The 9,264-nt window shown below is 38.7% G+C and overlaps 1 protein-coding gene across 1 annotated transcript in view; it reads left to right on the top strand.

The window, feature by feature from the left end:
• The first annotated feature begins 4,101 nt into the window (after nt 1-4,101).
• Nucleotides 4,102-9,264, top strand: part of HHEX (hematopoietically expressed homeobox) — a 21,714-nt gene continuing 16,551 nt past the window's right edge. Inside the window, exon 1 of the mRNA XM_075352290.1 lies at nt 4,102-4,527. Within this exon, the coding sequence (XP_075208405.1) occupies nt 4,161-4,527 (367 nt within the window). The 5' untranslated portion in view covers nt 4,102-4,160. The remainder of the gene's footprint in view (nt 4,528-9,264) is intronic.

Genomic DNA, 9,264 nt, shown 5'->3' on the forward strand with positions numbered 1-9,264 from the left:
TTTAAAGGTTCTTCCTGTGGCATCCAGCTGTGGCATCAATCAATTGCTACAATATTACACATGTATAATTTACTTAACACAACTTCATGCCTCCCTAGTCCACAAATCAGTGCATTTCCCTTAAGGATCAATTTTTGTCTCATGTTATATATATATATATATATATATATATATATATATATATATATATATAAAACAGCGAATAAACAAACAAACAAGAAAAGTAACAAACAAGTAAATTAACACTTAATATTCACTGAGTTTATTAGGTTCTTTGATCACAGGAAAAGGCTTTTTAGGTAAATATTGACTATTTCAGAAGAAGAAATCCAAGCATGCTCTGATACCAGGTCACAGAATGTAATATAATAGTGCAATGGAATACTCACAATATTTATGGGTTTTTTTTATGATTGCTATTTCTTTTCAAGTATATTATAAAAGACATAACAAAAAGCTTCTCTCCAATTTCTGGATTTATTATAATTTTAATACCTGCAAATAATGCACATTAATTACAATGGATATCAATGAATTATATATTGATTTTCCTAATAGAATTCAAGGATGTCAGTATAGTATATAATAATAATGATAATAATGATAATAATAATGAAAATAATAATATTAATAACAATAATAATGAAACTAATAATAATGGAAATAATAATAATTATAATAATGAAAATAGTAATAATAATGATGATGCTGAAAATAATAATAAAAATAATAATAATACTGTAATAATATTTATTCACTATAGCGTCATTAATTCCACAATGTTTTACATACATCAGCATAAATTGAATTTCAATGGTAATAATATTTCATAGTTCAGTTATAATAATATATTTGTGTACATACAATATCACAATGACATTAAGTTCAATGTATATGATAATAGTATGCATACATTGTAACTACATAATAAAGATACTATATACATTGTATCACAGTGCATAGGTTATATAGCAGTGGTAATAGTAGTATACACATAATAACATATGCATTCTTTCTCAGTAGTAATAATTATGTAAAGATTATATATTGGGGCTAACACTACATATATTGTATTTGATCACTACATACAGTATAGTATATACATTGTATCACAGTCCTAATAATTGTATACAGGTTATTCTTCAGTGTTATTAATAGTATATGCATTGTATCTCAATGGTAATAAAAATATGTTCATCAGTAAACTCATAACCCTCTAATTAACTATATACAGATATATATCAGTGTTAATAGTGTTGTATCCATTGTATTTCCAGTAATAATAATAATGCATAATCCAGTGATATTAATAGCAAATACATTGTTTCTCTAGCAATAATAGTAAATAATAGTAGAGCCCAGGGCTAGTAAAAATAAATAAATATATATGTATATATATATATATATATATATATATATATATATATATATATATATATATATATACATATATATATATATATATATATATATATATATATATATATATATAAAATACACACACACATATATATATATATATAATATATGTATATATAATTTATTTATTTAATAGAGCTATTAATTCCACAGCACTTTACATAATTCAGTGGTAATGGCAGCAGTCACACTGCATTTCCAGTGATAATATTATATACCTTCTATATTAGTAGTGATAAATGCACATAGGTTATAATTCAGTGGTAATAGAAGTATATGTCTGGTAGATGAGTAGTATATACATTATATTACACAAATAATAATTTTGTGCATATGGTTTATCAGTGGTCATTTCAGTATAAATATTTTATCTTTATCAATAATTGTACATCTATTGTATCTCAGAAGTAATAGTAATAAATTCATTGTATCGCTAGGTAATAAATGGAATCTTAATGGTATTAATAGTAAATACAGTGCACAGTGCTAATAACTGTATATAGATTATAATTTAGTGGAAATGCAAGTATATTCATGATATCTCTAGTAATGATTGTATATAACTTGTATCACAGTGGTAATAATTGTATATAGATTACAATTCACTAGTAATAGCAGTACAGGCATTGTATCTGAGTAGTAATTATAGTATATACATTGTATCTCAGTGGTAATAATTGTATATAGATTACAATTCACTAGTAATAGCAGTACAGGCATTGTATCTGAGTAGTAATTATAGTATATACATTGTATCTCAGTGGTAATAATTGTACACAGATTATATATCAGTTGTAATACTAGTACATGCATGGTATCTGAGCAATATTAATAATATTATATCAGAGTGGTTATAATTGTGCAAAGGTTTATATCAGTGGTAATAGTAGTAAATAATAGTAATAGTAGTATGTACATTGTATTTCTAGCAGTAATTGTATAAAAATTGTAACTCAGGAGTAATATTACATATATTGTATCTCCCTAGTAGTTATAGAATTTACATTGTATCACCATAGTAATAACTGGTCACAGATTATTACATTATTGATAATATTAGTTTATATATTGTATCTAATTAGTAATTATAGTCTATACTATGTATCTCAGCTGTAACTATAGTGTATGCATTGTATCTCAGCTGTATTATAATGTATACTTTGTAGCTCAGCATTAACTATAGTATATACTTTGTATCTCAGATGTAGTTAAAGTATTTACTTTGTATCTCATTAGTAATTATAATATATACTGAGTTTCCCAGCTGTAATTATAGTATATACTTTGTATCTCAGCTGTTATTATGGTATATACTTTATATATCAGCTGTAATTTTAGTATATACTTTATCTCAGCTGTAAATATAGTATATACTGTGTATCTCAGCTGTAGCTATAGTAGAAACTTTGTATCTCAGCTGTAATTTTAGTATATACTTTATCTCAGCTGTAAATATAGTATATACTGTGTATCTCAGCTGTAGTTATAGTGTATACATTGTATCTCAGCTGTAATTATAGTATATACTTTGTGTCTCAGCTGTAATTATAGTATATACTTTGTATCTCAGCTGTAATTATAGTATATACTTTGTATCTCAGCTATAGTTATAGTGTATACATTGTATCTCAGCTGTAGTTATAGTGTATACATTGTATCTCAGCTGTAGTTATAGTATATACTTTGTGTCTCAGCTGTAGTTATAGTGTATACATTGTATCTCAGCTGTAGTTATAGTGTATACTTTGTATCTCAGCTGTAATTATAGTATATACTTTGTATCTCATCTGTATAGTATATATTTTGTATCTCAGCTGTAGTTCTAGTATATACTGTGTGTCTCAGCTGTAGTTCTAGTATATACTTTGTGTCTCAGCCGTATAGTATATACTTTGTATCTCAGCTGTAATTATAGTATATACTTTGTGTCTCAGCTGTAGTTCTAGTATATACTTTGTATCTCAGTCGTATAGTATATACTTTGTATCTCAGCTCTAGTATATACTTTGTATCTCAGCCGTATAGTATATACTTTGTATCTCAGCCGTATAGTATATACTTTGTATCTCAGCTCTAGTATATACTTTGTATCTCAGCCGTATAGTATATACTTTGTATCTCAGCCGTATAGTATATACTTTGTATCTCAGCCGTATAGTATATACTTTGTATCTCAGCCGTATAGTATATACTTTGTATCTCAGCCGTATAGTATATACTTTGTATCTCAGCTCTAGTATATACTTTGTATCTCAGCCGTATAGTATATACTTTGTATCTCAGCCGTATAGTATATACTTTGTATCTCAGCTGTAGTATATACTTTGTATCTCAGCTGTACAGTATATACTTTGTGTCTCAGCTGTCACTATGGTATATACTGTGTATCTGCCTGATAGCTGTGGCATTTCCCCGGTGTCTCCCCGGATGCTGGGGTCTGTCCAGGATGGGGCAGGGGTGCAGGTATCGATCTTGTCTGCAGCCTGAGATTTGGTGGCAGATTGTTACCTGCCAATGATTGGACCACCATGGACTTTACTTACAACGTGAGTATGCCAGTGCTGGGCGTAGTTCCCCCTCCAATGAGATGGAGGAGGGACAGGGCAGGAAGTGTTAAGACGCCGCAGAGAGCCGCCCCCTCCCATAGACGTCTATGGAGGGTGCTGGGGCTGTGGATGTCACTGTGCACATAAGCCCGGTGTGTCTGGCAGATCGGGCAGACCTGTGTGGAGGGTTGGAGCATGCAGTACCAGCAGCACTCCGGGCCCCCGGGCATGGCCCTCAGTGTGCCCCTGTACGCGCCCACCCCTCTGCAGCCCGTGCACCCCACTCCCTTCTACATCGATGATATACTGGGGAGGAATGCGGCATCTAACGGCACAGCGGCGCTGCCGACCCCGACCCTGCCCTCCGCCAACTCCTCCTTCACCAGCCTGGTGACCACATACAGGACCCCCGTGTACGAGCCCACCCCGATCCACCCGGCCTTCACCCACCCGGCCGCGCTGGCAGCGTCCTATGGAGCCGGCACCTTCCAGAGCCCCCTGTACCCCTTCTCCAGGCCGATGAGTGAATACACCCACGCCCTCCTCAGGCACGACCCCCTGGGTAAGTCGTGGCTGCAGCTAAAACTCCTTTATAAAGTTTGTCATGCCCTAAATGATCTGTCATGTTCTTTGCATGCTATTATTCTCTGTTATCAGCTAGATTAGTTAGAGAAGATGCATTTTATGTCACTGTTTAAATGTCCATAAAAGTATCTGCACGGGGGCCACATTGCATCTAGTGCCCATCCCTGAGCAGCTCCTATGGGCACCGAGACAATGCCCCATCCTCATATCCTCATACAGCTCACTCACAGATGGCTTGATTTATTTATTTGTTTCTGCAATAAGAAAGAATCGAAATCTTTGTTTTTTCTTTGCGGCTGATTTGATTTCTGATTCTCTGAAACTTTAGTTTGAAGTCAAAGTAACCGCAGAACTTCAGCGAAGAAAACCGATCTAATCTGTCAGAGGGAAACAGCCAAGGCCCACTGTGTGCACACACCCGACCATCGCACGACCCCTACCGATAATGGTCGTGTCTTCTGGGAGAGGGACATTTCTACTTTATCGTTTCAGGCAGAACTTTTTAACTATACAAATACCTGTTAGTCGTTAATTAAGCTGAGCGACATCGGACAATTTATTACTTTACAATAAGCATCTGAAGATCCATGGAATAAAATAATGTAAATGAGGAGACAGATCCCATCACTCCATCATTTCTGCGAATGTTCCCTTCTTGTCGTACCTTCCTCTCGTATAAGGACTTGAAAATGACATTATTACATTGGGGTGTGATAGTAAAATCCCTATAATCATAATGAGGATTTTTCAGAAAGAATCATAATAATTGGCCGTTATGCATTACCTGTGTGTGTATATATATATATATATATATATATATATATATATATATATATATATATATATAAAAATTATATTTATATATACACACAGATAATACATAATGGCCAATTATTATGTGTGTGTGAGTATATATATATATATATATATATATATATATATATAAAAACCAGCCGATCTCCTACACGTGTCCCAAAATGAGGTCTCCTCAGGGGACAGCTCTTTACTCTATTATATGTCATCTATGTATCTATCTGTCTATCTATCGGTAGCCATCTATCCAGGAAACAAAGAAAGGCAGCACCCCAAAAATATGTCAGGAAACAACCAGACGTTAAATAGTCCGTGGTCTAATTACTGTCCACTTTTTTCCTTACATATTTGTGGGGTGCTGCCTTTCTTTCTTTCTTTTTGTTTATATGATAACAGGATTTTTTTGTTTCGAAGGCCCTGCACGCATAATGCCCTATTTATTGTGCTGTTCCACTGTTTGCATCTATCTATCTATCTATCTATCTATCTATTTATCTATCCTTATCTATCCTTATCTATCTATCTATCCTCTTCTATCCCTCTATCTATCCTTATCTATCTATCTATCCTCTTCTATCCCTCTATCTATCCTTATCTATCTATCCTTTTCTATCCATCCGTCTATCTATCCTCTTCTATCTATCTACGATTTATCTGTCTATCATCCATCTGCTTATGTCAATTTTATCCCTCCATTGCTAATTACATCTCTAATTCCATCGATCTGTGTGTGTGTGTGTATATATATATATATTAAATTTATATAGCATTTATCAAAATGTATATTATCTATATCTTGTATTCATCCGTTTATCTATCCATTTATCTATCCATATATATATATATATATATATATATATATATATATACAGATTGAAAATGTATATATATATACAATTATATTTATCTATCTTATTTGGTCCATCTGTCTATATATCTATTTATCTATAAATGTGTCAGTTTTGATATATTATGTATAAAATATATGTGTATTTCTATCTTTATATATATAAATACATAGGTGTGTATATATTTATATATATATATATATATATATATATATATACATCTTCATTAATTTATATAATATCTCTCAAAATATCTCCTTTTATCTCTGTATCTATACATTACACTTGTATCCTTTCATCTAGCTGTAGATAAGAGCATCATTCTTCTGTCTAATGACAGCCTCGATCACTAATGTGTCTGTGATGACGAAATGATTGATGCAATCAGTGTGGTCGCCTTTACCCCAGTGTAAGCATTGATCAGATCTGCCATGCTCCGTGGTTGGTGGTCTGTCTTTCACAATCGTAGACCGAGCCGAATTTTCAAGCAATGTAAATTGCAATAGTTAAGTTGTACATTATAAATAAAATCGCTTGTACAATTTGTTTACGATTTGTCTTCATAGTGACAAATTCTTTTTGCAGGTGGCCATATTTTTTTCTCTTCTCAAGGCCACCAGGAAGTCTGATGAGATTCCTACCAAACATAACCAGGGCAGTGACAACATGGTGCTTGTATTCATTAGATTGTTGGTGATCGGATGATGGACATGACCAGAGGATGATGCTAGGTTGTAGCTTGTCCCGGGGGCTGGAGCCTGCAGTGGTCCCGGGGGCTGGAGCCTGCAGTGGTCTCGGGGGATGGAGCCTGCAGTGGTCCCTGGGGCTGGAGCCTGCAGTGGTCCCGGGGGCTGGAGCCTGCAGTGGTCCCGGGGGCTGGAGCCTGCAGTGGTCCCGGGGGCTGGAGCCTGCAGTGGTCCCGGGGGCTGGAGCCTGCAGTGGTCTCGGGGGCTGGAGCCTGCAGTGGTCTCGGGGGCTGAAGCCTGCAGTGGTCTCGGGGGCTGGAGCCTGCAGTGGTCCCGGGGGCTGGAGCCTGCAGTGGTCTCGGGGGCTGGGGCCTGCAGTGGTCCCGGGGGCTGGAGCCTGCAGTGGTCCCGGGGGCTGGAGCCTGCAGTGGTCCCGGGGGCTGGAGCCTGCAGTGGTCCCGGGGGATGGAGCCTGCAGTGGTCCCGGGGGCTGGAGCCTGCAGTGGTCCCGGGGGTCGCAGTGGTGGTCGCAGCTGTCCCTTCCTCCATACAGGAAGCCTTGCGCTCTTGATAGCAGTAAATCTGGCCCGGAGCTGTTGGTGCTTTCCTGCCGCCTCTTCCTCGGAATTGTGCGCACTGTTGATTATTTTATCGACATCCTCAATACAGACACATTCAGGAAACACTCGGCCTCTGATAACCAGGATCCGTTTTTCTGATATTGTTCATTTCCTCTGTGTGGGATGAGACTCTGCAGGGGCTAAAATAACCACCGGCTTCCTATTTTTCTAAGGGCTGTTTTCTTGCAGAGCACAAACTGACGCAAGCAGAGCATTGCACAACAAAGCCGGGTGCCATAGAGGGCAGACTGCAGAGCATTGCACCATACAACCCACCAGGGGCACATAGTGCAGGGAAGGGGCATCCTATAAATAGGGGCACATAGAGCCAGGGGCACATAGTGCAGGGAAGGGGCATCCTATAAATAGGGGCACATAGAGCCAGGGGCACATAGTGCAGGCAAGGGGTATCCTATAAATAGGGGCACATAGAGCCAGGGACACATAGTGCAGGCAAGGGACATACTATAAATAGGGGCACATAGAGCCAGGGGCACATAGTGCAGGGAAGGGGCATCCTATAAATAGGGGCACATAGAGCCAGGGGCACATAGTGCAGGCAAGGGGTATCCTATAAAAAGGAGCCCATAGTGCAAGCAAAGGGACACCCTATAAAAAAGGGCACATAGTGCAGGCAAGGGGCATCCTATAAATAGGGGCACATAGAGCCAGGGACACTAGTGCAGGGAAGGGGCATCCTATAAATAGGGCACATAGAGCCAGGGGCACAGTGCAGGGAAGGGGCATCCTATAAATAGGGGCACATAGAGCCAGGGGCACATAGTGCAGGGAAGGGGCATCCTATAAATAGGGGCACATAGAGCCAGGGGCACATAGTGCAGGGAAGGGGCATCCGATAAATAGGGGTACATAGAGCCAGGGGCACAGTGCAGGGAAGGGGCATCCTATAAATAGGGGCACATAGAGCCAGGGGCACATAGTGCAGGGAAGGGGCATCCTATAAATAGGGGCACATAGAGCCAGGGGCACATAGTGCAGAGAAGGGGCATCCGATAAATAGGGGCACATAGAGCCAGGGAAGGGGCATCCTATAAATAGGGGCACATAGAGCCAGAGGCACATAGTGCAGGGAAGGGGCATCCTATAAATAGGGGCACATAGAGCCAGAGGCACGTAGTGCAGGCAAGGGGCATACTATAAATAGGGGCACATAGAGCCAGAGGCACATAGTGCAGGGAAGGGGCATCCTATAAATAGGGGCACATAGAGCCAGAGGCACGTAGTGCAGGCAAGGGGCATACTATAAATAGGGGCACATAGAGCCAGGGGCACATAGTGCAGGGATGGGGCATCCTATAAATAGGGGCACATAGAGCCAGGGGCACATAGTGCAGGGAAGGGGCATCCTATAAATAGGGGCACATAGAGCCAGATGCATGTAGTGCAGGCAAGGGGCATACTATAAATAGGGGCACATAGAGCCAGGGGCACTAGTGCAGGGAAGGGGCATCCTATAAATAGGGGCACATAGAGCCAGATGCATGTAGTGCAGGCAAGGGGCATACTATAAATAGGGGCACATAGAGCCAGGGGCACTAGTGCAGGGAAGGGGCATCCTATAAATAGGGGCACATAGAGCCAGGGGCACATAGTGCAGGGAAGGGGCATCCTATAAATAGGGGCACATAGTGCAGGGAAGAGGCATCCTACAAACGGGAGCCCATAGTACAAGCAAAGGAGCACCCTATAAAAAGGGGCACATAGTGCAGGCAAAGGGCATCCTATA

The sequence above is a fragment of the Anomaloglossus baeobatrachus genome, chromosome 5 (assembly GCF_048569485.1).
Source record: "Anomaloglossus baeobatrachus isolate aAnoBae1 chromosome 5, aAnoBae1.hap1, whole genome shotgun sequence".
Taxonomy (NCBI): Eukaryota; Metazoa; Chordata; class Amphibia; order Anura; family Aromobatidae; genus Anomaloglossus; species Anomaloglossus baeobatrachus.